Here is a 27,464-nt window from a genome sequence, read left to right as displayed (position 1 = left end):
CTTCCTGAGCCCCCATTTTCTTCACCGTATTTCTGTTTGCACCTATTCCTTAGGCCGATCTCTGAACAAGATGTGTGTCTCACACTCAGTCTAGCACATTTCCTGTTTGCTTCCTTCATCTCCTCACCATCATCCTCTATGCTATGAGCCCAAGGAGGAGAAAAAAGATGGTATCAGGCAGGTGTGGTGTAGCCCATACTGATACTTCACCAAAGCCACACAGACTTTCTGTCTGAAGCCAAAGAGAAGCACCGCAGACATGAACAGAACCCGAGAAAGATGAAACGGCCTTACCGCCCCTCAAGAATTAAGTAATTGCAGAAATTCAAACTGTCGGTATCTTGGAGCAAGCACTAAGATATTTTCTTCCACAATTTGTGGTCTGTTAAAGAACTCAAGTCCATATATTTATATAAAACCCAAATATATCAATGTTTCCATATGTATCTGTGTATCCATACCATGAACAGTGTACCAGGCATGATTGTTGAGTTGTTTTCAAAATCCTTGGCCATTAATTTGACTTACATTAGTATTTTGGGGACCAGATTTCCAAGTGGTGTTGAGGAGCTGGCAGACAAGTGCAGGTGTCGTTCCTCTGCCCAAAATCCTCACAGATTGGTATGTTTGGTGCAAGGCAGGTTTTAGGGACAATCCTTGCTGGGGTAAATATTCATTATAGACATTATAATAGAGGCTTGGTACAGTGCTGAACCTGAGCCCTCTTTTTTTACTTTGCCATTTGATGTATTTTGCTAATGAGGTCCAATCCTACAGATGCTCTGCAGGCAATACTGCTATATTTAGCTGAAACAATATGAAACACATAATTTGCCATCAGTTCATTAGGTTACCAAACAGGATTCATGGTAAGCTTTTCAAACACAGAGAAATCCCATTTTCAGAAAGACTTTGAAGCTTTGGATTGATGTAAAGTTCACATGAATTTGACTCTCAAATGTGTTCAGACTCCTTTGAAAACAGCATTTCTCTACTCAAAGAGTCACCTGCTTTTGAAAATACTGATTCTTGCTTGATTGCTGTTTCAGAAACCAGAGTTTCTAACCAGAACTCGAGGAAAAGAGAGTTCTCCAGTTCTTTATTAATCCAGCTCTTTAATTTCTTTCTTTTCCATAGTGACTGCCCCATATCTTTGATGAATGCTGCTTTTCATCCAGCAGAACATTCAGATCAGGGAAGAAGCAAAGACATTGCCCTTAAAGCAGCTCCATCTGCCCTTGTCTGCATTATCTGAGTGGAAATCATCCACTGACATAACACTGTAGCCTGAACAGCTCTGAGGGTTCATTTGGAGAGAGGTAGATGTTTAATTTAATGTATGGCTCAAGCCTTGTAGCTCAGATGCTGCTGTGCTGCCTGGAGCAGGGCCAGGTGCTGCTCGCTGGCCGTGATGTTCTCTTCCTCAACGTTAACTGAAAAAAACCCAAACAAAAAAAAAAAAAAAAAAAAAAAAAAGCAAAAAACAACCCACACCCCCCCCAAAAAAAAAAAATAACCAAAGCAAAACAAAAAAAACCCACCAAAACCCAACTCCCCAGTGTTGTTGAACTTCTCCGATGGGGGAGTTACTGCAGTTCAGTAACTGATGTGTCTGTTCATCAGACTTCCCGTGGTTTTTCATCAAACCATGTGATTGACAATGCAGACAGTCTGCAAAGTTCTCGGTCTGTCTCGTTTGTACCCTCGTCCCAACCACTAAATCTGACTTCTGCTTTGTCTGGCAGAAGAAAACAAGATAGGGTGATGTGGTGGGGTGATTCACCGGAGCTGATAAGTGGTGTCTGTATTTAAACTGTGCCGTTCAAACCGTAATGTCACCTCTGTCTCTTGCATTTTCAAGGACTTTCTCAGGCTGGTTTATTTTAAACTATTGGGGGTTGTCTGTCCCTGTAAGGGGTGGAAAGAAATGCAAATAATTGCTCCAATGGACCTGTTTATGTCAAGGCAAGGAGTTTGGTAACTTAAATAGTGAATACTGATCAAAAAAGGGTTTGGGCTGGGAGAGACCTTAAAGCTTATCTCATACTACCCCCTGCCATGGACAGGAACACCTTCCAGTGTCCCAGGCTGCTGCAAGCCCTGTCCAGCCTGGCCTTGGACACTGCAGGGATGCAGGGGCAGCCCCAGCTGCTCTGGGCACCCTGTGCCAGGGCCTGCCCACCCTCCCAGCCAGCAATTCCTTGCCAATATCCCAGCTGGGCCTGCCCTCTGGCACTGGCAAGCCATTGCCTGGGTGCTGGCCCTGCAGGCCTTGTCCCCAGTCCCTGGGCAGCTCTCCTGGAGCCCCTTTAGGCCCTGCCAGGGGCTCTCAGCTCTCCCTGGAGCCTGAATACTTGTGCAGGGGAGCAGCCCCAGCTCTCCCAGGCTGCCTCCAGAGCACAGGGGCTCCCTCTTTCAACACCATCCATCCAAACAAACAGGGTAGTGAAGGAAAAAAAGGTATGATTCATCCCATGCCAGAGCTTTTCCTCTGTCATTAAGATTGCCATTTAAGATGCATTAGCATGGTCTCTCTTTATAAGTGGTGCTACAAATGAGGTTCATTGGAGTGTCACCAGCTAGAGTACCAGTGTCTTTCCAGGAGTAAGCTGGGCACAACAGCAGCAAGGCAGAAGAAAATAGATTAGTGCACTGCAGGTTTGATGTGCCACTGTGGGGAATTTGTTAACCATGATAAAACAGTGCTGGCTGGATTATTACTGGCAGTGCCCTGAGACCCATGTAGCCTGATTGGTTTTACAGTGTCACCTGTATGTCCTGCAGGGCCCAGGATCGCACAGGTGATCCGGATCTCTCATTTGAATCAGGACATACGGCAGACAAATGGCACAAATATGAATGTAAACATTCCTTGGATGTCACCTGAAAACCTTGGAAAGCTTTTTATAAACCTTTAAACTTTTTGGCATCAATCAAGCTTTTTACATGGTGTTTAAATCCTGCTGTTACAAATAGTTACAAAGTCGCTCTCATAAAGAAGAAACTTTTGATGATTTTGTTTGTTAACAAGTTCTGTTTTCAGTGAACACCCTGCTGGTGAAACAGTGTGGGTAGTTTTTTATCTCAGTAGTGAATGGCTGCCACAGTTAATCTTGCAAGTTACATCATAGAATCATTGAGGTTGGAAAAGCCCTCTACGATCATTGACTTCAAACATTAACTCAGCAGCACAGTGTTCACTAATAAACCATATTCCCAAGTGCTACATCCACACCCCAAAGATGCTGGTGCAGTTCTCTCCATGCTGGGCCTCTAGGATTTCTCATTTTAAATGAATGAGAAAACATGGCCAGCACACAGCTGTGGGTCATTGCAGTCACGTAAAGAATGTGGGTTTGGATTGCTGGCCTGGAGTTCTAATTTTTCATGTCTCATCAGCAATGCATTGAGCTGTCCTGAGCCTGCTGTTCAGGTGGACCATCAAAAATCCATTGCTCCTGCCATTATCTACATTCTTTTTATATAGACTCAATCAAAATTGTGTATATGTAGTGGCAGGGTGTATTACTGCTCTCCTTAAAAATCTCATTCTCCTTTTCTGCATTTCCAAGATACCCCCACAGGCTGCTCAAAGCACATGTTGAGTGTCAGAGAGTCCAGGCTGACTGCAGTGAGTTACAGCCTTTAATCTGAAATTGATTATTAAATTGCTACGGTACGATCACAATAAATGGCAACATCGATCAGCCTGAAGAGAGGCTGAATAATAAAATCAATGCATGGCTTATTGCCTGAAAATATGAATGCTACCTGAGCTGTTTTATACTGCCCTTCCAGCTGAGAGATAATGGGATAGTAAGACCTGAGCATCTCAGATGCAGCTTTTGGAATTTCTGATGTAATTTTGCCAACTATTTTAAGGCTGAAGATGTTTGTTAAGCTGCTCAAGCACCCAAGAATGATCCCAGGCTACTGCCACTAATGTTTGCAAAGCCAGTAGCTACATCTGTGACCTGAAGGTGGGAAAAAAAAAAAAAAAAAAGTTGCCTGTGTTTAATTCAACTCAAATTAGCATGTCTAATCACTTTCCCCTTACTTTCCTCCCAGAAGGGCTACCATGGGCTGCATCCCTGGTGTGCAGCCACCCCTGGGGTGAAGAGTGGCAGCTGTGTAAGACTTTCCTCTGTCTGGAAGTGTTGCCATGGTGTAATCGTGAGGTTGAACCATTCGTTCTGCTGATGCAGTGCTGCACAGAACGTGCTCCTGTCTACACTGACCACAAGCCAGGAAGTTTTGGAAGGAAGTGGGGAAGATTACACTGAGGATAAGCACAGTAGAATGTCAGGTTTTTTTAAAAAAATAAATACTAATGAAAATATACATGAGGGCTTAGTTGGGGGGTGACAGAGGGAACAGCTTGAGATCTTGAAACCGAGTTGGGAAGGGATAGAGAATGTCAATGAAAAGGAGGGTCTCACAAGGCTGATGAGAAAAAGGTTGAGTGAGTACAAAAGAGGAAAGTGTGCTAAAGAGAGAGGATAAGGATGTAGTGGAAGGGAGTTGGCACGGCATTAGACTGGGAGATTGGAAGTGCAAGATGGGGGTGAGTATGGATGTAAGGTACCTAAGAAAGAGAAAACCAAAGTGATGCAGAAGATTAAACAGGCTGGTCAAAACAGACTTGGAAAAGAGAGGTGGTAGAGATGTGGTAGAAAGTGGTTTAGATGCACAAAATGGCTGTGGGAGAGTTCTCTACCACAAACTGAATGTCTGACACAGGAAATTAAATTTGCTGATGTACCTTTTTGATTCTGAGCTTTGAACTCAACAGGAGCTAGATTCAGAAGAGCCTTTAACAGCCTTGCCTTTCAGCTGCATCACTTCCTTGAACAGAGATAGTGCAGCATCCTTTAGGTTGGAAAAGGCCTCCAAGATCTTGGAGTCCAGCTGTTGTCCCAGCACTTCCAAGGCCACCACTAACCCTTGTTCCCAGGTACCACATCCATGATTTCAACAGCTTTTCTGCAAGTTTCCATGTTTTCTGACTCCAAGAATACAAATAACATGGGAGCATAGAAGTTAAGTACCTAACCCTGAAAACCAAGGGTCCAAGAAATGGCCCCTCAAACGAGACTGATCCAGCCAGAATTCTTGTACCCTTAAGGCAAGGAAACAGGGCACTGAGCTCAAGAACTAGGATAGGGAATCCCTTCATTATTAATGGGCAAAGAGGCTCCTTAGCCATTGCTCTGCTTGTTCTGATCATGTCACACGGTAGCGTTTATTCTTAGTCTTAGCCACAGCCTTATAAATAATAAAATGGGTCATGTTTTATCTTACCCCAGTGATCATTGTAATGCGGCTTTTGCCTGGGATTCTGCCAAGCTCAGACACAGGCAACATTTAGAAGTGGATAAAGTGAAGAGCACAGTACAAAAGTAGACTCAGCTCTTTCCAAAATACATACTTACCAAGAGTGAACCTGGTGGGTTTGCAGTGTGCACTGCTTTGGGAGGGAAAAAATGAGAAAAATGGGAACTTAAGGTTGCAGCATGTCTGTCTCTTCTGTCTGATGACTAGGGACAGGACTCAGAGAACAGCTGGAGCTGTGCCAGGGAGGTTCAGGAGGTGGGATATCAGGGCAAGGTTCTTCCCCCAGAGGTGCTGGCACTGCCCAGACTCCCCAGGGAATGGTGACATTCCTCAGGCTGCCAGAGCTCCTGGACAGTTTGGATAGTTTGGATACCGCTCCCAGGGATGCACAGGGTGGGATTGTTGGGGTGTCTGTGCAGGGCCAGGAGCTGGACTGCAGGATCCTTGGGGTTCCTTTCCAACTTGGGATATTCTGTGATCCTATGATATCACAAACTGTGTTTATTCTTTCAGCCTTTTCAGAGGATTCTCCTGCAAAGAAGCCAAGTACAATTAATCGCAAAACGTTTTTAAGGAAAAATGCAATAGATAGGTCTGTACATGCACAAGCAAGAAGGCTTTTGGGGGCTGCTGAAAATGAGTTTTCCTTAAGACCTTTTTGTTTTGTAAAGGATTCACGTGTTTAGTCTGTTAACAGACAAATTGATTGTGACCAACAGTAAAAGGCTTGAATACAATATGCTAATGTAGCACTCGATTCAAAGAAGAAATTATAAATTATCTCTTTATCCTATAAATATTTTCCTTGGGTTCTAATGGTTTAGTTCCTTCCATTATTTTTTTCACCAAACCTCTTTCTTCACTGTTTATGTGGGCTGTGTGTTTGCAAGCTGACATGCAAACCTTCCCTCACTGGACTCTGGCTTCTTGTTGCAGAAGTTCCCTGAGCTGAAGTTCAAGTACGTGGAGGAGGAGCAGCCTGAGGAGTTCTTCATCCCCTACGTGTGGTCCCTGGTGTACAACTCTGCCGTGGCCCTGTACTGGAACCCCCGTGACATCCAGCTCTTCACCATGGACTCGGGCTGAGGGACACCCCTTGCCAGGCCAGCCCCTCTCCGTCTTACAGGAATTGAACCTCTGCACCTCTTCCAACCTGACCCCCTCCAATTGCCCCCTCCAACCCCAGAACCAGTGTCCAGCCTCATGCTGGGACAGACTGGTGTGGGGCACAGATGGCTTGTAGGCAACCTTGTGTTTATAGTCCATAACCTAGAGCTTGTTTGATGAAAATGAGGCCTTACACATGGGGTATGATGTTACTACCAACCACAAATCTGATCGTCCTTTTAACTAAACGGGCTAATTGAGATTGCAGGCTTTGATTTGGAAGCAGCGTTTGTATTTTTGGCTCTTTCGAGTGGGCAGCTTCCTTGGTTCAAGCTTTTTATGGTCTCTTGGATGCTGCCGTGGGTTGCTCGTTACCTAATGCCGTGTTTTCACTCACAGCCCTTCGTTTCCGTGGCACTGTCAAGGCTGCAGCCCTTTAATTGCTGTCTACACTGTCATCCGAGGGAACTAAGCAAGCAGCATCTTAATCAGGTTAGCTCCCAGGCAGATTCAAAACACTTGATTTAGATGTTTGTGGGAGGATTTTCAATAGCAAGTCTTTTGTTGTTGTTGTTGTTTGACTGGCAAATACTCTCCAGAGGGCAAGAAACACCTGCTTTCAGAGTCAGGTCCCTTACAGACTTGTTTTTCTGTGCTCCTCTGCAAAATTGTTCCTGGAAATTGAACGTGTAAGGAAAGGGGGGGAAAAAAAGTCCAAAGAAAATAATTACAAGATTGTAAAATAGACCAGTGTCCTGTAAACCTGTGCGTAATGGTGACAGTGTGTTTTGGGGATCCTTGACAAAGCTCTGTGTTGAAAACCTCCTGTTGGCTTTTAAAGTTTTATGGCAGAAATATAAATTTATCTGAATGTAGAATACTACTCTCTTTTTTTGTTGTTTTCAAGTGCCCTTTCCTGATATACCTGTTTCAGCAGTGGGAAAAACTAAAGAAGTGATGTGATTTTGAAAGAAATCTCATTTTTCAAAGTGGGGATCATATTTTGGGGATGCCTGTTGCACACACGTGCACCCACTCTCCTTGTCCCACATGCTGCGGTGTGGGGGACTGTCACCAGTACATTGCATGCCAAAACTTCCATTTTGAGGAATTGGTTCCTGAAGATGCGTGGCAACCCTCTGTACTCACTGCCTGCTCCAGCATGTTCTGTTTGTTGACCTGAGGAATCGGGTGCGTTTGCTTTCAGAAAGTCCTTTGAATGGCTTTAAATAGAATTTCTTGCACCATTTCATCCCTCTGAAGGATATGCTAAGATTGTACTTTTTATCTGCTTATTTAGAGACAGAAGTCCATTTGAGTCCTACACAAATGGAGATGCTGGCATATTAAAAAAAAAAAAAAAAAGAAAAAAAAAAAAAAAGCTTTCCAAATTTATTTAAATGTAGCTGCAAAGGAATATATACAGCCCACAAGCATTTAGGACTTTGAAATGGCAGAAGCTTTTGAGAAAATAGAATGGTAAGACTGGAGATGCAGTGTTTTTATAGGCAAATAGGAGAAATGAATGAACCATGACTGAGCTGCACATAAGTTGATCTGTATTTTGGATTTATTCTGTTTTGTTTTGGTCTTTGAGCAAACGTCAAAAGGGGATAACTATTCTTGGTTACTGTAGTGATTTGTAATTTTGTCTTTATTAAAAGACTAAGAGTGTTTGTGATTCAACAGGGCTGCCCAGATTTGGAAAGGTCAGTCTGAAGATGCACTTTTAAACTGTGGATTTTAAAGCTGCTGGGCTGGCTCAGTGTTCATCTGTTTTAAACACCCCAGGGTGAGCAGAAGCAGAGAGGCCCTGCCAGGGCAGACACTGCTGAGACAGGTGTCAGACTGCAGAAAACCTGATTTGTCTGTGAAAGGGCTTTTTAAAGAGAGGGACACATAAAGTAGCAAACTGCTAGAATAGGTCAAATAGCTGCTGAACCAACATTGGTGTCACACAGAAAATTCTCTCTCGCTGTCCTCCCGTTGTGGTGACACTGAAATGCAGAGGGTTTGTTCTGATGGCATAATTAACTTGTGTGTTTCATGAAATGCCCTGCTCCCGGGTCCCAGCTGGTTTGGAAAAGCTGGAGTTACCACCTAAAGCCAAAACAGCAGAGCCAGACCAAGATTTAGGCAGAAATCCATGCTGACCCCATTGGCTCTCCCAAGAGCTGGAGCGTGATGTGGGCCTGGCAGTATCCTGACATCTGCAGTCTGGTACGGTCACAAATACTCTGTTTTTCCTTCACCTTAGGGATCCTTTTCATTTCTTTGTGTGAAAGATTTATTATGCGTAATTACAGAAATAAAAAAGATAAAACAGTAAATATGGGGTGGTGTGGTTTATGTCACAGGTCTTCGCGTGGTCCTCAGGCCCAACCTAATCAAGGTTTTATCATGTCCTCCATGATGTGCAATTAAGAAGAATGTAATTTTATTTATTGTATAAAGTAAATCAGTGTCCAAGTGAGTGTCTGGTAAAAGAGGGAACATGTCATGCTGCAGTGTCACGTGGAATGTCACCTCTTGCCAGCTCAGCTTCAATGGTCGCAGTGGCCATGACCTGGAGGGGCACTGGGACATGGAGTCATGGGAGGAAGCAGAGGAGGGACAGGGTTTTCCACACAAGACCTCAGCTTCTCATTCCTGTCCATTTCAACTGATGGTCTCTCTGGTTTTGGGGTGTGGGATGGGTGTTGCACCAGGACCTTCTCCTGACCATGCTCGTATTTGGGGTGGCCTACCTGTGGCCTTCCAGTACCTGAAGGTACTGACAGGAGAGCTGGAGAGAGACTTTGGAAAGGGGCATGGAGGGACAGGACACAGGCAATGGCTTGCCAGTGCCAGAGGGCAGGCCCAGCTGGGATATTGACAAGGAATTGCTGGCTGGGAGGGTGGGCAGGCCCTGGCACAGGGTGCCCAGAGCAGCTGGGGCTGCCCCTGCATCCCTGCAGTGTCCAAGGCCAGGCTGGACAGGGCTTGCAGCAGCCTGGGACACTGGAAGGTGGCCCTGTTATGACAGGGGGTGGAGTGGGATGAGCTTTAAGGTCCCTTCCAGCCCTCACCTTTCTGAGACTTTATTATAATATTCTTGCTCTTGAGTGCTGATCACTGGTGTCACCGCCTGTCTGGGCTCCCTGAGCAGCTGGAGAGAAATCCACTGCTTCAGGGCTGGGGAGAAGGTAGGTCTGCTCCCAGAGGACCATCCCTTCCAGAGGACCAAACAGGTAGGAAACTCAGCTGCTGTGTAAGCTGGCGAAGTGGGAGTTGTTGAGCCTCATGCACAAGTCCCTGGTGAGGCAGAAATCCTCCACCCTCAGGCAAGAGAGTGAAACTCTGATCTTGCTGTGAAAGTGAAATGGTGGGGGAGATGTTGAAAGAGATAAATGCATTGGGCATCATTCACTTTGGCAAAAGCAGTCCAAAAATCTGCCAGATTTTTTGGCATTTCTTGACCCTAATAGCCTAAAACCAAAGAGTATTGGCAAGTTATGGGAAAAAAAAAACCAACCCAAGCTGTTTTGTACATGCCACTAGATTGCTGATCTACCAGTTAAACAGGAAAGGAAGAAACAAACAACTCCCCTCCCTTCCTTGGAAGCTCTAAAGATTTTGTACAATCTTTTCTACGGTTTTATCATTGCATATGTTGTCTAATTCAGCCAAATAAAGGTCAAATCTCATATTTAGTCAGCCCCAGGCTCTCTCATAATTGATTGGGCTTGGTCTGCAAAAACTCCACCTTCTGTGTGGAAGAGCAGGAGTTTTCTATATGATTGCCCTTCCTAGAATCACTTGACCACTGCAAATCCTTTCCCATGTCCACCCATTTCCCCTTTGGCCACCTTACCTAAAAATTTGTACCACTGGTACTGGCAATACTGTAAAATCCAGCATCCCAGCTGCTTTTGTGTTTGATTCAGTGTTAATTTTGGGCTTTGAGGGAGTTACTATTACCATATTTATTGTCTGCTATTGCCGACAAGTAGCAGTGTTTAAGGTAACAGCTGCACGTCTGAGAGCAAGGCACAGCAGCCTCGTCCTGAGCCCCTGGATTCTGGAGCCTCTGGACAGACACGTCCTGGCAGAAGCCGTGGTGGCTGTGAGCTCTCAGTAGGGTGAAGGTAGGGACAGAGGATGACATGTCAAGCCGGGATGTCCTGAATGCCACAAGTTTGGTTGTGGGGGTTGGGCTGGATGGGGCTGGGATGTGTTCAAGGCTTGGCCAGAAAGCTGACTTCACACTCTCTGAAGAGTTACTCATTGGTGGTGCCTTTGCACAGGTCAGTCGTGACACTCGTGTGTGAAGTGTTCAGGGAAGGGATCACAAGGCTGGGAGTTTCCCTGTTATTTTCACTTTCAGGGAAGGAGCCTGTTGGCAAGACATCCCCGGGCTGATGTGATGTCACCAGGGGAGTGCTCCAGGCCATCCTCCTGCATGAGACATCAGCACAAATCACCAGCAGTGCTCATTGCCTGATAACAGCTCTGCCAGCTGAAGATAATGGAATTTCACAGAAAAGGGCAGCTTTTGCAACCTCCATTGACCCCAGCAGCAGAACTGTACTTCGTGCTGTGACTTTGGGAACAGCGACTCGAAAGGAGCAGGGCAGGGAGGTGCTGTGGGCAGTGGAGATAATAGTTTAAAGTAATTATAGAGTGGGTTGGAAGGGACTTAAAAGATCCCAGGGCTGGAGCCCCTGTGCTCTGGAGGCAGCCTGGGAGAGCTGGGGCTGCTCCCCTGCACAAGTATTCAGGCTCCAGGGAGAGCTGAGAGCCCCTGGCAGGGCCTAAAGGGGCTCCAGGAGAGCTGCCCAGGGACTGGGGACAAGGCCTGCAGGGCCAGCACCCAGGCAATGGCTTGCCAGTGCCAGAGGGCAGGCCCAGCTGGGATATTGGCAAGGAATTGCTGGCTGGGAGGGTGGGCAGGCCCTGGCACAGGGTGCCCAGAGAAATTGATAGGGCCATGGAAATGGCTGCAGAGTTGCATGAGCTTATTCAAAAGCAGCAACCCATGAAGTACATCCCTCCACTGCAAGTCTCTGACTACAGATTTTGGCATCCCTTCACTGGGAGTACCAGGGATGTCTCTGGAGTAACAGCATTGTAGAAATGCTTTGCATTTTGAGGGCAGTTAACCCCAAACTGCAAGGTTCCAGCTGAGATTACAGCTCATACTCATTCAATCATCGATGCTGGGTTATTGCTGAGTGGATGCATTTTGGATGTTAGGGCTGTGCTGCCTGTCTGCAAATGAATTACTCCAAGGAGCCATGTTTGGTGTTGGAGGCTCTGCTACCACCCATGGACTGTGACAGCACTTACAAGTACTCAGATAAATGAAAATGTCACTATCGATGAATCCCTCCAGATCACGAATCCAGTACACCATAGAGCTGCCAAACTGGGACAATTTGAATGAGAGATTTAAAGAGAAGAGATGATTTTTTTTTAAATTTTTTTTAATGCTGCTGAAGCTCACTCCATAATCCTTCATCATCACTTTAAAAACTGTCTTAAAATTAATCCAAAATGAATATGTCTTGGCAGACGTGATGAAATGTTCAGCTGTACATAATGTTTTTGCCAGATGTCTTGGCAAACTAAATGGCAGACTTCAGTCTTCCTTGCAGTCACTTTGTGCTGCTGAAAACCCTGAATGTGATGGCACCCAGGGAAAACTGAGGATCCGGAGAGGAGCAGTGACAAAGTAGGTGACGTCCTGATGATGCTACCCTGGCTCCTCCTCCTATTTATGAAACGATAAAAAAATGCTTTTCAAAGAGCAAAACAGCTTATTAAAAACTGGCAATTTAAACTAGGAACAGCTGTCCTCAGCCTGCTGCTTCTATTTTTGTCCCTAGAGCTGTTGTCAGGGTCCATCCCCTCTCCTGGCGCAGCTTCTGCATCCAGTCTGCAGTGCCCCCACCTCCATGAATCCTTCTGGGTGTGGGGCTTGGGCTGCAGGGCACCAAGGGTGCCCAGTCCTACCAGAGCTGTACCAGTTTAAGGACTGTATCAGCTTGAGAATAATGAGAATAAACCAGTCATGTAAAACCATGTCTGGAGATTCAAAGCCTCTTACAGAAGGCCCTTGAAGGCCTAAAAATGTAGGTTTTTTGCTAAAACAGACCTGTGTGTTGTTTTGTTGGTGAGGCTGTTCCTAGAGGGGCGGAAGACCATCATTCCCTGACGTGAGATGTTCAGTATGCATTATATTTACTGGCTTAGCTTCGGAATAAACGTTCTGCTTAAGTGCCTTGTGTCCTGTCCGTGTCTCTGCATGGTGAGCAGTGGAGCAGAGACAACCAGCAGAGCTGTTCTCACCCTAAAATGAAGCTTTTTGTGATGGGTCCAGGAAAAAACCCTCATTTCCTCCCCCTACTCCCCAAAAAAAGTGGTCTTGCAAGTTTCTCCCAACTGAAATACAAAGTGAAAATTAAATTTAAATTACTTTCTTTCTCCTAAATCAAATCACACAGGCGCCAATTGCCCTTTAAAAGGTCAAGCTTTTAGCCCACAAAATTGTAATCGATACATTATTGACCTAAGCAACAGCCATAAACTACAGGCTGCCTTTATCTCCTTGCTTGGCTTCTCCTCCTTCCTGGTAGAGCACATTTGGGCCAAGAAAGTGGCCCTAGTGAAGGTGGGGTAGAGAGGGCTCATAAAACCTCACATCCATAACAGGGCTGTGAAAATGTGAGCATCCCTATCACTCACAGAGCAGGATTCCCCTTCCCTTCCATCCTTCCCTTCCCTTCCCTTCCCTTCCCTTCCCTTCCCTTCCCTTCCCTTCCCTTCCCTTCCCTTCCCTTCCCTTCCCTTCCCTTCCCTTCCCTTCCCTTCCCTTCCCTTCCCTTCCCTTCCCTTCCCTTCCCTTCCCTTCCTTTCCCTTCCCTTCCCTTCCCTTCCTTTCCCTTCCCTTCCCGATGTAACCAGAACTCTCTATTCTATTACCAGCTGTTTAAAACAGCTGTGGCAGTTCTATCTCTTTCATCACCCATCCCTCATAACTGGGGGATGTCTTCTGTTAATGGGCCGGCTGTTAAAACCAGGTGTTGCAGTGTTCTTTATCTCTTCCATGACCCATCCTCCCTCCTGGGGGATCTCTTCTGTTCCTGGGCCATTGAGTCTCACTGCAGGACTGACAAAATGACATCATCCCATTGTGGGATGCTCCACCCAGGGGGAGGAGCCCAGCATTCCCACCTGGATATAATCTGAGACTCAGAACACCACAGGCAGCCTTTCTCCATTGGATTCACCAGCACCGAACCTTCAGAGGTAAGCTACACCCTTCTATCATTGCTTTAATGTAATAACATAATGTAAGTTAATGCAATAATCATAATATCCCATTATGATTGGGATCATTGCTTCAACAGAACCACATCTGCCACTCCAGGCCTGCAGCCACCATTTAATGGGACTGCTACCAACACCCCAACCAACAGGGTGTCAGGGTGTATTCTGACTCTGACAGTGGGTTTGGGTTTGTTCTTTTGTACTACTGCATTTTTATTTTAATTTTCATATTAAATAACTGTTATTCCTATTCCCATATCTTTGCCTGTGAGCCCATTGATTTCAATATTATAATAATTTGGAGTGGGGTAGGGTTTGTGTTTTCCATTTCAAGGGAGGTTCCTGCCTTCCTTAGCAGACACCTGTCTTTTCAAACCAAGACATTTCTTCTCCCAGCTGTTTGAGTCTGACCAGTTTTGGGCTGGAAAAATGCCCAGCTGGCCTGGTAAGGAGGTGGATTTCCCACATGTCCATCCCTAACACAGACAGAGAAGATGTTTTCCAGCAGTGCTGCTTTCCCTCCTCACTATGCTGTATTTCCCTTTTCAGTTAGGGACATTCACCCACACCAGAGTCACACCAGAAAGTGACCAAGGGTCCCACATCCAGGTCACTGTGGCCATCACCAGGACCAAGAGTGGCCTTAGGAGGATGGAGGTGATGCTCTCCTGGACAGAAAATGAGGGGACAGAGCCTGGCTCATGTCTCCCCTCTGCAGGGAAGGAGTAAGAGGCTAGAGCATGGAATGGGTTGATGCCACATTTGAGGGCACCAGCCTCCCCACTGGTCTGTACCAGAGACAGATGGCAGAGGCCCTTCTTGACTGGTTGAGGAAGAAACAAACATTTTAAGGCAACACCTTCCTGCTTGTTGTCACTGACTCTGTGCAGCCAAGTGAAAGTCCAGTGAGTACCCAGAAAAGCAATGCTCGAGAATAAGCCAGAAGCCAGGGTCCTGACTCAAGGAGTGATTAATTAGGAGGAAATTACACGAATTAGGAAGGGCCTGAGCCTAGACAGGCAGTCTGGATGTACCTCTATGTGTATAGTGTGCATATGTGTATATGCAGTACAGATACATAGAGACAGGGTATTTACATATACACATCAAAATGGCACATCATTGTTATTATGGTAGATTTTATGACATATTATCTATAAAATTACCCCCTTTCTGATGTACCACCCTGTCTGATGAGCAGCCATGAGCGAGAGCACAGCACTGGCTGGGTTTGGGTGTGTGCCCCGTAGAACACTTCCAAGAGGAAATGGACAAGTAGTGGCCATGGGTGATATCTCAGCTGCTTTTGGGGCGGTACTTTGATGTGACACCAGGCTTTTTCAGGCATTGGGGTGTGCAGGGAAGATTGGAACAGCACATCCCAAGTAGGGAGGCTGCCAGCGCCTGATTCCCCTGCTCTGATACCCAGTGCCGCGCGTGTTTATGTTGTGGCTACAAGCATTCAGTGAGGGCAGATTAGCTGTGTTTGTGCAGCTGCCAACCTCGCTGTTGTGACATTTCCATCTGCCCCACTGCTGTATAACCCTCTGTTCCTGACGAAATTAAGAGCCAGGAAGAAATCTCTTCCTTCCCCACCCTCACCCCAACCTTGGGCATCAGGTTCCAAAGCTGTCCCTCCAACGTAGGCCTGAAATCCCATCTTGCCCTGTGACCTTGGGCTGCTCTACAGTCAACAGACATCAAAAGCCTTGTTTGTACCGGTGTGCTTTAGCATCACATCTGGCTCTGATAATCTTCAAGGATTGACAGTCTTCTTCAGGTCAAAACAATGTAGGAGCTGGTCCTGGGAAGCCCGTCTTTCACCTCGCTGATGTGCAGCAACAGCCATCAGCGCAAGCAGCAGCTGCCCATGCTGGGGCAGACCCTTGCCCTACCTCCTCCCTCACAAAAGGTTCTGTAGGATGGAGAACATCCCTGAAATATTCCAAATCACAGCCTACAGAGACCTGGCTGGCGGATCCAGGACTTTTGCCTTTGGTCTGGAGCCCAGATCTGGGGTTCATGAGGTTGGGAAAAGTGGCCTGCTACACCCCCTTCCCGGTCCGTGCCCCCAGCCCCATGATGGGCCCTGGGGACCAGAAATTGTCCATTGAATCCTCTCATTTTAAGAGACTCAGAAGAGGATTTGTCACTTTGCACTCCCAGTTTAAGGCCAGGTGGAGAGGGGCGAGGCTCAGGAAGGGTGGAGAGAGGTTGGGGTTTTCACTGATGCCTTTGCAGCATTGCCCTTCCAAGTTTTAAGAATGTCTCTGCTTAGTAGCTTTCTCCTACCTCGACAGTAACCCTTGGGATGGCAGCTTGGTGGGGTGCGTGTGGGAGATGATGAAAGACAGGGAGATGAAGAAACTTGTACTAAACACTCTGTTGGCTCTTGGCCTGAGACGCTGGGCCTGCTCAAGGCCTTGCCAAGATCATTTTCTCTGGGAGGATACGCTGATGATGACAGCCAGGTATTTCTTTGATGCAATTCTGTGTATTACTGGGGAAAGTACGTAAAGTCCCATTTCCCCGAACACCACGGGGCCACGTCGGCTGCCACAGCCTGGAGCCCAAGCCTGAGCCTGCCTGGAGCCACCCCTGCACAGCCCAGGTGCCTCCCTGCACCCTCACCTCACACTGCATTTCCCCAGATCCCTTTCTGGAACCTCCCTGGCACTTTGCTGGCTTGTTCTCTGCTTTCTCATCCCTCTGATATACGTAAAATATGCACACACCCCCTTTAGTGCAAACAACTACAACCCAACCAGAGCCCTGGCAGGATGAGCAGTCTCTCCTCCATTCTTTACAGAAATTCCCAGGCAAGTTTCTCACTTTTGAGTGATTTTGAGAAATTTCCATGGTAGTTCAAGGCCTGCATGAGAGTTTTTCCTGTTTTGGCTTTCACCAAACAAGGGTGAGAATGCTTCCTTGCTTGAGCTCCAAGGCAAGGTAGCAAATTGGCCAACCCGATGCTCATCCTCAGCAGAATAGGCCCTCAGATAAAAGTGAGGGCTGAGAATGCCACAACTGCAGCCTCTTGGAGAGAGGTGCTGCTCTGCAAGGTGCCCGAGTCCTGCCTGTTGGAAAGGACTGTGGGTCCCCTGCTACCACCTCTGTCCCCAGACAGGGTGTCCAGCCTGACCCTGGGTGTGGAGCAGAACCCATCAGGGGTTGCCTCTGGGGCCAGCCAGCACCTGTGACAGAAAAAATTGTTTCGCAGATGCCCCAGTATCCCTGCAGTGTCCAAGGCCAGATTGGAAGGGGCTTGGTGCAGCATGGGACAGTGGAAGGTGTCCCTGCCAATGGCAGGGGATGGGTCTCAAGCTTTAAGGTCTCTTCCAACCCAGACCATACTAGGATTCTGTGGTTCTGTGAAAAAAACCTTCCTCAGGGTGAGGTTTGCAAAGACCAGACCACCCAGGGGCTGACCAGGGCTGGGAGGAGCAGGAGTCTGTATTTGCCACACCTGGATATTGCTCTGGATGGATGCTCAGAGGGAGACAGGGGCCAACAATGGCAGCAATGCAATGGGGGAGAAAAGGGAATTTATCTGGGGGGAGAAAGGTACCAAATCTGGGGGTCTGCCCAAGGTAAATTTGTGCATGGGCTGTCGGGTAGAGAGAGGAAGCCAGGGGTCTATTCAGGACATAGAGTGGCCCAGGTTTCCACCACGCTTCTTGTGTGACTTGTTTTTCCTGGGAAAATGAATCCTTCTTTTGCAGCATTCATGAGAGTGGCCCACGCACGGAGCAACGTAAGAAGGGAATGGCCTTTGTGCTCGGGACAGAATGTCTCAGAACATAATGAATGAAACACAAATGTGTGAGTGGCGCTGACACCGCCGCGCGTTACCCTGTCAGCATCCCGGTGTGAGCTGGGCGTCACGGCCAGCACACTCACATGTGAAGCAGCACAGGGGAGGTAGAGACCTCCTTTTCTGAGTGACAGAGCCCTGTGGCTCCTCCGTGGGGCAGCGCACCCGACACCGAGTGCACGGAAGGCACCCCGAGAGAGAGCGGAACATCTGGACTGCTGTTCAGTAAACAAGACGTGAGCAAGTCACGCCCCTCCAGATAATCTCTTGTTCAAAGTGAAAGCTCACCACAGAAATTTGGAAAAGGAGGTGGAAGGAGCGGGGCAGGATTCCTATTATGCTTGGAAACAATTTAAATATGTCAATATTAAGGGAGCGTAATTACCACTCAAGCAATTCCAGCAAACAAGTCGGTAACAGTGCCTGCTTTACGGGAAGTGCATTTCCTCTTGGCAGTCTCCTGGCTGGGGATTATTGAGTGTGCAGCTCTCCATCCATCCACTTCGATGGGGAACCTCCCAGTCAGGCAGGGCCACAGAGCAGTGTGGCTCTGTGGGCTGGGGTGCTGTAACATAAGGGACGATGAGGGCCAACCTCAGCCCTTTGCAAGTGATGCCCTAACCCCTGGCAAGCTCTGATGCAGGTCTGAGGACACGGAGCAGCCCCATGGTGCTGAGAGGCACCAACCCATGCTGTCCTTGGGGTCAGCAGTGACCATCATTCCTGTGGTCAAGGTCACGAGCAGTAGCCTGGTGCTGCTCTGCTTCCCAGAGCATCTGCCTGGATCTTCCATTGCAGCCATGCTGTGGAAAGAGGCAGAGGAAGGAGAGGGCTGTGGTTCAGGGACTGGACTCTGTGCCCAGATCTCCTGAGTCAGCTCCCAGCATCACCACCGATGTCCATGTCATGTCAGACAAGTCACTTCACCTCAGTGACGCCGGCTCTGGCCTCAAAACCCTTCTGTGGTCCCGCTGTGTGACAACGCAGCAGGGTCACTCTGGCTTGGGGAAGTTACTCAGGGCCTTTGACTCCTGGTTTGAAAACACTGAACCCAAAAGTCAGGTTCCTTGAGCCATTAGTCACTGAAGAAACAACAGCTTCCCAAAGCTGCTGAGAACCTTCCCAGCAGGGCTGCTGGGAGGAACAACCTCCCCCTCCTGTCAGAGATGCTCAGGGTGCAGCTGGGCTGGCATAAGATCCAGAGAGACATCAAAACTGGATCATTCCCATGAACAATGGGAATTATCTCACGGGAAAGTTGCCCTGTGGAGTGGCCACCCTGCAGCTGTTCCCTCTGGGATCACACACAGGTGCTGCTGAGCACTCAGCTACCACTTACACAATAGCCCACTAAGGACACAAAAAAACCCCAATCTTCAACTGAAGAGGTGCAATTAACCTGCGTCACTCATTAGAGAGGGCCTGTGTATAATCCTCATTACTGGATCTGCGTGTTTTCCATCATCTCTGTCTGCTGCGCATGTCCTTTCATCCACACTTGCAGATGGTGAACCAATATCTCAGGAGTTTGGAATGAGAGGAGCTTTAAGTTCCCTTTCAACCCAAACTATTCTGGCATTCTGTGATTTTGCCACCCTCTTGACTAGTTTTGAATTGTACTGACTCAGCATTGCCCAGGATGTTCTTTACAAGCCTGATGTGAAGTGTATGAGTGCTCATTATTGTCCATAACACATGGACCATGGTATGAACCCTTTTAAATTCGCTAAAAGCACTTGAATATTTTTAATTAATTCCTTTTCTTTTTTTTTCAATACCCACCCAATTTGAGCCCTAATCCCATCTCACGGCTGCAGAGAAGCTCTAACAAAAGATTAGCTCATGTTTAGTGTCTGTTTAGTGCCTGAAAGGCATCTTGAAAATGTAAAATGACACGGAAATGCCGAATAATCATATTTTGTTGTCATCACTCCCCTTGAGCAATGCCCTCAAGCCTAACAAATGCTTGCTGCAAGCAAAGCAAATGTCCTCTCATTGTTTTTGAACAATCTCACTGCTTGCCCTGAAGTTTGGAGCACCACAGTGATACCTGGCTGGCTGGGGACATTATTTTTGCTGGGGTTTTGGGTCTCCCCATAATTTCTCATTGCAATCCTCAAATTTCTGTTGCTCAGTCCCTGCCCTCAGTAGCTTGGAGGAGCCCAGAAGCTGAGGGGATGATGTGCATGTCCCAAACAGAGTGCTGTGGAGTCAAGGGCTGTTGGTAAGAGCACACACACATGAAGCGCACCAGGATGTGGCTGGAGATGGGGCCATATGGAGGAAGGACAGCACTTTTCTGGGACAAACCTTGTTCTGACTCCTGGAGCAAAGCACAACCTGGCTCAGTGCAGGAATGAGGTCAAGAAGTGACCATGGACTTCAGCAAACCTTTGACACTGTCTCCCACGTCATTTTCCCAGAAAAGCTGCCGCCCATGGCTTGGACAGGTTCAGTCTTAGCTGGGCTCAGATGAGGCTGATGGCCAGGCCCAGAGAGTGGGGAAAGGAGCCCAGAGGTCAGGATTGGGGTCACGCCAACCACCTCCAGCTCCAGGCTGTGGAGGGGCTGGAATGTTGGGAAAGGCCCTGGGGATGCTGGTGGCCAGCAGCTGGACAGAAGCCCAGGTATGCCCAGCTGGGCAAGAGGCCAGTGGCCCCTGGGCTGTGCCAGCCAGGTGTGACACAGCCCCAGGACAGGGCCTGTCCCCTGTGCCGGCGCTGCTGAGGCACCTCCAGTGCTGGGACAGCTCTGGGCCCCTCAGCACAGGAGAGACACCGAGGGGCTGGAGCGTGTCCAGGGCAGGGAACGGAGCTGGGGAAGGGGCTGGAGCCCCAGGAGCGGCTGAGGGAGCTGGGAAAGGGGCTCAGCCTGGAGAAAAGGAGGCTCAGGGGGCCCTGGTGGCTCTGCACAAGTCCCTGCCAGGAGGGGACAGCCGGGGGGGTCGGGCTGTGCTGCCAGGGAACAGGGACAGGAGGAGAGGGAACGGCCTCAGGCTGGGCCAGGGCAGGGACAGGGCAGAAGTTAGGGAAAATTCCTTTTTGCAATTTTGGAAAGTTTGGAAAATTTTCCATGGACAGGGTGGTCAGAAGGATCTGCCCATGGAGGTGTTGGAGTCCCAATTCCTGTAGCTGTCCAAGGAATGGCTGATATGCCACTCAGTGCCCTGGGTTGGGAACAAGATGTGGTTTGGTCACAGGTTGGACTTGATGGCCTTGGATGCCTTTTCCAACCTTGTGGATCCTGTGAATCTGTGACTGTAGAGGGGACAAAGCCACCTAAAATGTCTGAAGCACCATTTCCAAAAGAAAGGCCCAAAAGAACTGGCTGTGGGTGAGAACTGATTTGGACAAAAAATGAGAAACTTCTTTCTAGATGAGGAAAACTTCTATAAGACATGCCCCCAAGAAGGCTGGATGGCACTACCAGGACCCTGGACATGCCATCAGCTGGATGGATTCGTGCTGGAGCCAGTACTTAGGATTTCCCTTCCCTCCCTTCCTGCCTTGCCTTGCCTTGCCTTGCCTGCCTGCCTTCCTCCCTGCCTTCTCTCTCTTCAATGCATCTCTCTCTTCCCTTTCACCCTACCCCATTATCCAAATCCCACTGCCATGTGCTTACCTGGGCTACCAGGGACCAACACACCAATTCCCATGACAAGTGTGTCACTCACTAGTAAAACTTTTTAAGACTTCACAGACCCTCTGACTTTTGCCATTCCTTTGATCACGAGCACCTCAAGTCCTGGGTGTTCCCTTCTCCTTAGGGGTGGGATTCCACAAAGCTGCTGCCATGCAAGGTCCAGCCCCAATATCCCAGCAGAAAAGTGGGGGTCAGGATCATCACTCACATCATGTCTTTCAGGGGGGCACCCAAGCTGAGCTGCTTCATTTTCCTGGGTTTCACCACTCATGAAGTGTGTCCTTGCTTGTGATTCTAAATTCTTGATGAAAAGCCACCACTAGGATAACAAGTACTATTTAAAGTTTTGTATTCTGCCCACTGGTGGGGGCAGGGGGCAGACCCATCTCTGCACTCAGAGGGCACCACACTCCATCATTTCTTTTGTTGCTTCCCTCAGATCATACCAACTCATCCCAGGGCTGTGTCTGTGCTTTTCTCCACAGACAGCCCGAGGTGACAGCGTTTGGGGCTGCCCGTTGCTGGTACCTCCTTCAGCAGGGCCTGGTGTGCATTAATCTACTCCCCACAGCTGTCATTTGATAAAATAATGCCCGGAGCCACACTTTGGGATCCCATGGATGGCTCCCCACTTGTGTCAGGCTCCTGCTGTCTCTCACGGCTCGCTGTGACATGGGGCCAGGCGCTGTGGTGTGTGTGGTGTGAGGAGGGGAAGTCTCAGAAATGCACTCAGGGAGCCAGGTGTTGGAAAAAACCAAAAAAAATCCTCATGGGAGGCAGCAGAGGAAGGTCCTTTCCCTTGTCTGCTGTGCTGCTGTAGGGTTTGAGTGAGGACAGGCCCTCACAGCCACCACAGCGCTGAGGCCCCATTAATTATGGAGAGTTGACAGCAGCAATAACAGCATGGGAAAGACAAGGAGCTGCTGGAGCCAGCCCAGAGGAGGCCACGCAGCTGCTGCCAGGGCTGGAGCCCCTGTGCTCTGGAGGCAGCCTGGGAGAGCTGGGGCTGCTCCCCTGCACAAGTATTCAGGCTCCAGGGAGAGCTGAGAGCCCCTGGCAGGGCCTAAAGGGGCTCCAGGAGAGCTGCCCAGGGACTGGGGACAAGGCCTGCAGGGCCAGCACCCAGGCAATGGCTTGCCAGTGCCAGAGGGCAGGCCCAGCTGGGATATTGGCAAGGAATTGCTGGCTGGGAGGGTGGGCAGGCCCTGGCACAGGGTGCCCAGAGCAGCTGGGGCTGCCCCTGCATCCCTGCAGTGTCCAAGGCCAGGCTGGACAGGGCTTGCAGCAGCCTGCGACACTGGAAGCTGTCCCTGCCCATGACAGGGGTGCCACTGGAAGGGCTTTAAGGTCCTTTCAAACCCAAACCATTCTGTGTTTCAAACCCTGAGTACCTCTGTCAGGAAGGGAAGTTCCAGACACAGAGAGGAGCTGCCCAGTGAGATAAAGGTAAAAATGATGGTACTCATGGTGGTGCCTGGGCATGGAGCTGGCTCCTAGGTGGGGTGTCACAAAAAGTGCTGATATTCCACAGCACAGCACAGATATTTCTGATCTGCTCCCCTTTGCTCATCAAAGTGTCATAATATTGCCTGGTGACTGCAGACAGTGTGGAGGAGGCAGGAAAGCACAGCCACAGCTGCCCCAGCAGCAGCACACCCTGGGCTGTCTCGTTGTTCTCTGCATCCACAGCAGGTGCAGGGCTGTGGAGAGCAATGCCATGATGTCCATGTCAGCTGAGGGGATGGTCCTGGAAGTGAGTGCCCAAGGCTGTGCTGGCCTTGTCCCTGCTGTCATTTGTAGTGGGCAATCACTTCAGCCCGGGGGTTTAATTTTTAGATAAAATTAGGAGAGACAAATCCCAGACACACACCATGCACCTTTTGGCCCTACAGGATTATATTATATATTGTATTGCATCCCACCATGCCATCCTGAGAAGAGAGGCTGATCCATCCTCTTTGTTCCACCGTCACCACTCCTGGGGACACAGGGGACACAGACACAGAGAATTTGGGTTGCTCACTGCTTTGCCTGGCTGACAAAGAGCTTCCTTGCTCTTTCCTCCTGGGACAAATGGCTTGGGAAGGATGGACTTTCTCAGGGGGAGACACTTGTAGTTGGTGGCTTAAATCAAAGGTCTGTTAGGAACAGCCCAGCCAAAACCTAATGCAGATTGAAATACAGGAGCTGGAAGCCTGAGTCCTTTGAGATCAATGAGTCCTTCAAGGCTGATGATAAAAATGCTGTTGTCTTCAGTAGGGCTAGAGCACAAAGACAAACCCAGCTGTTTTACAAGGAGAAATTTCTGTCCCAAAGCATCAGGTCACTTAAAAGAGTGATTCCTGGCTGTGATCCCAACAGTATTGCACTTGGAGAGAGGACTGAGACACTAACACCAAGCAAGCTTGATACTTCATGTCTGGTTTATTTGTTTGATGAAAAGTTTTCAAGGAATGAATGAGAAGAGTAGTTCGTATTTTTTCTAGTGCATAAATGCTGGAGAAAATAATTTCTCTCCCATGCAATTAGCCTTGGGGAGGAACCTCTGTGCAGGGCATTTCACCCCAGCTGTCAGTGAGAAAGATGGATTGGAAGATGTAGAAGGGAAATAAGGAGATTTAAAAATAATCTAGATTCCATTTCTCTGTCAGATGTAATTTAAAGAGAGACTAACTGTCCACATCTCGTTGCCTGCAGACAAAACAAGGTGCAATGTAGATCCCTTCAGAAGCACTTGAGGTGATTAAAAGAAAGGCTTTCACAGAACATATTTCCTTCAAAGAACACCAGTCTTATTCCCAACTTCTACCCCAGGTACCCTGTCACAGCGATCTCTGCATCTCCCAGGACGAATTTCGTGTGGGGGAAAAGAAAAACAACCTGTGGGTGCAAAACACCAGGGAAAGCGGATCGTCCTCTGAGGCAGCACAAGGTTTCCAGGGAGACATGCAGCCTGCCTGGCTTTCATGGAAATGTTAAATATCCAGCTCCAAACAGTTTCAGACACCCCTGGCCTGGAAAGACCTGCAGAGGCAGAGCATCCTGCTTGTGCCATGTTTTCATATGGATGTAAGCTTGGCTTTTAACCACAGTGTCCTAATGGAGATTAAACAACTCCACAAACAGCTGCTCTGTGGTGATATCAAGTGGGGACTGGATGAATTTATCAATTGAGATGGAACTGGGGAAGTTCTGCTAATGCACTTGAACAACAAAGGTGCACAGATGGCAACTCAAATGCTTAGGGAACTTCTTAAGAAAAATCCAGCTGAGCCTTATAAACAAATGTCCTTTGTAAAACCAGCATCTGAGAAGTGAGAGAGAGAGACTCTGTCTGAACCACTTTAATTAAAATATTAATTTTTTTTTCCACCAGGGACCTGCCTGAAGCACAAGATGTTTAAATTATCAATATGGTTGCAACAACCACATGGCTGTAGGGAGTAAAAAGGGAAGGCAAGATTTGCATGCAGCCCATCAGTGCTTGTTAAGGAAAGGGCAGTTGAAAAAAAAAGGAAAAAGAAAAGAAACCAGCTTTATACAGCTCTTTCCTGCTCATTTTAGTGCGGGCAGGGGGTGTTTTGTGCAGGCAAGCACCTTGTATGCATTCACTGAGGCCTTTGAAGCTGCCCAAACACAAAACATCAGGCTGGCAGAGCTTGCCTCGCCTGACACGCACACGGGTAAGGGCAGGGGAAGGCAACAGCTTAGCTGATGGCTTTGAACTCATGCATGTACTTTCCAATTATTTAAACAGCCTGGCCAGATAAACATCAGCACCCAGGGATCGACGTTAATATTCACCAGAACAAATGTTCCAGGTTTTCGGCCCATAACTTATTCAAACCAGTTGGTGGGGAACAGGGCTGCTGAACTCGTGTTCCCTTCGAACCCAAAGCTTCCCTGGGAAGGGACTGGGCTGACCCATCCACCTGTCCCCATGCTCTGAGGGGATTCTGCCCTTCTGCTATGCCTGCAGAGCTGCCTCCAGCCTGGGTGCCCCAGCACAGGAGGGATGTGGATGCTGGAGAGAGCCCAGAGATGCCAAGATGGTGAGAGGGATAGAGCAGCTCTGGTATTATAAAAGGCTGAGAGAATTGGGATTGTTCAGCCTGCAGTGGGAAAGCTCTGACATGACCTAATTGTGGCCTTCCAGTGCCTGAAGGAGCCACCAAAAACATGGAGAGAGACAATTTGCAAGGGTCTGGAGTGACAGGACAAGGGGGAATGGCTTCACATCACACTGCCAGAGAGTAGGTTAAGAGTAGATCATGGGGAGAAATTGTTCCCTGTGAGGGTAGTGAGGGCCTGGCACGGGTTGCCCAGAGAAGCTGTGGTTGCTCCATCCCTGGAAGTATCCCAGGCCAGGTTGGATGGAGCTTGGAGCAGCCTGAGATAGTGGAAGGTGTCCCTGCCTGTGGCAGAAGGTGGAACAGGATGGGCTTTAATGGTCCCTTCCAGCCCAAACCACCCCATGATTCACAACACAGGAACAAGGAAAACAGCTGGGTTTAAGTGATGTTGTATTTGAAAGGCCTGCCAGGGTGCTGCAGCATCAGAGGAGCTGTTTCCCTGCAAGATCCTGTTAACCAGGGGAAGGCATTTTGTAGGGGACTGAAGCAGCACCAGCTTCCATCCCTGCTCCCCTCCTAGGGTGAAGCAATCCATCACCACCTGGAGCCTGTGTTTCAAACCCATGTCCCCATTAGTGCTGGGACAATGCTGCTGTGCCTTCTGTCACCTTGGTCGAGACCCTCCTTGGACTGTGTGCAGACCTAAAGGCAGCCAAGCCCTTCAAGGGTATCTGCAGTTCTTGCTGCCCACAGCAGGGTTTGAGGAGTACCTGAGGCACTGATGAGTAAATTATAATTAAATGTAACTCATATTCTGGTCTGTGGCTCAGCAGGACACCCAGACATGATCTCCAGCCCCAGCGTGTACCATCAGATGGAATCAGCAACTTTCTCATTGAGAGTTCATGCCAGGAGATGGTGCCCTGGGGCAGGGGTGAAGGGCACACATTCCAGGGTGATGCCCAGTGGCCCAGGCTCAGCCAAGCCCCACAGTAAAGCACTAAACCATCTCCTCTGGTCGCCTGATGGCTGCGTCAGACTTCGTGCACGCTTGGTGGAGGGAGATGGAGGGAGGAGGAGGGGGAAGGTGAATTCTGCAGAGCACCAAGAGGAAGAGGTTGCTGCAGGTTACCAGGGTTACATTTTTCTTTATGTATTGGTTTTACTGACCTCTGCAAACCAAACCAGCAAGGAAAAAGTAAGAACACACTGAAATCATGGAACCATGGGATGGCTTGGGTTGGAAGGGACCTTAAGAGGGCATCCACTCCAGCCCTCCTGCAAGGAGCATGAGCACCTCCAATACACTGGGAGTCCCTCTCAAAACTGACTTTGCTGTACTTTGAAATGAAACAAGCCAATGGCAGGGATGTGTACTGATGTTTCTGAAGGCCACGTGATGTATGTTGTGCAGGGACTGGGGAAATGCTTTGAATTTTCATGGGTTAAGGGGTCTGTGTCTTCACTGTTTAACCACACCCAGCCACATGCAGACAATAGGGACATCCCTGTCTTCTTTGGAGGCACAATAAAATCATTGATATGCTGGAAGATGGAGGAATTATGCCATAATAATAAAAACTACTGTATGTGCTGTGCCAGTCAACTTCCCCTTAAAGCCAAGTCCCGCCATGTGCTTAATTCCCTGGCATTCAACTCAAAAAGTATTTCCCATTTCTTTTTTTGAATCAGGACAGAAAATGCTGTCATGTCAGGGACAGTCAGGTGATTTTTCACTATGCAAAATAATTTCACTTCACAAACAGCCATAGGAGACCTTACATCAGACAACATCCTGTTATCTGTTATCCTATTACCTGGAAATCAGCTTGACAAAAGGACTACGGTTTCTCAGCAGCCATAGGAGCAATGCACTGGGCCTTCCTGTAAGCTTGCTATTTCAGTTGGAGGCATTTCATGGGATGGGTGGAGACTTCTTTTAAGGAAAAAACCAGAATTATATATTGATGCTCAGCTTTTTCATACTTACATGCTAATGTATCAAATGCAGTGTAATGGCCAAGAGCTGCAAACCTTGGCCCAAGCCAGGACTTCCTGAGGCCCCCAGGGCAGAGACCACTCACACCAGTGGGAGCTGGGGCTCTGCAAGCACCAGAGAGCAGCTCAGAACACAAACAAATGAGAGCAAAACTTTTCAGAAATCCATTAAAGAAAAGGCTGGT

At 48.3% G+C, this 27,464-nt stretch overlaps 1 protein-coding gene and 1 long non-coding RNA gene across 41 annotated transcripts in view; both read left to right on the top strand.

The window, feature by feature from the left end:
• DYM (dymeclin) overlaps nucleotides 1-7,319 on the top strand; it is a 210,157-nt gene extending 202,838 nt beyond the window's left edge. For all 40 annotated transcript variants that reach the window (XM_086867510.1, XM_086867499.1, XM_086867522.1 and 37 more), the window contains one exon: nucleotides 6,271-7,319. In XM_086867510.1, coding sequence (XP_086723636.1) covers nucleotides 6,271-6,420 — 150 coding nt within the window. In that variant the 3' untranslated portion in view covers nucleotides 6,421-7,319. The remainder of the gene's footprint in view (nucleotides 1-6,270) is intronic.
• Nucleotides 7,320-13,687: 6,368 nt separating this feature from the next.
• LOC147648627 (uncharacterized) lies at nucleotides 13,688-20,174 on the top strand. Its single transcript, XR_015280267.1, has 2 exons — nucleotides 13,688-13,731; nucleotides 17,475-20,174. It is a non-coding gene; the product is annotated as an uncharacterized LOC147648627 (long non-coding RNA).
• Nucleotides 20,175-27,464: the final 7,290 nt, after the last annotated feature.

This window comes from Cyanistes caeruleus, chromosome Z (genome assembly GCF_971803275.1).
Source record: "Cyanistes caeruleus chromosome Z, bCyaCae1.hap1.1, whole genome shotgun sequence".
Lineage (NCBI taxonomy): Eukaryota > Metazoa > Chordata > Aves > Passeriformes > Paridae > Cyanistes > Cyanistes caeruleus.
Note: the sequence above shows the minus strand (reverse complement) of the source record. Positions and strands in the feature narration are given on the sequence as shown.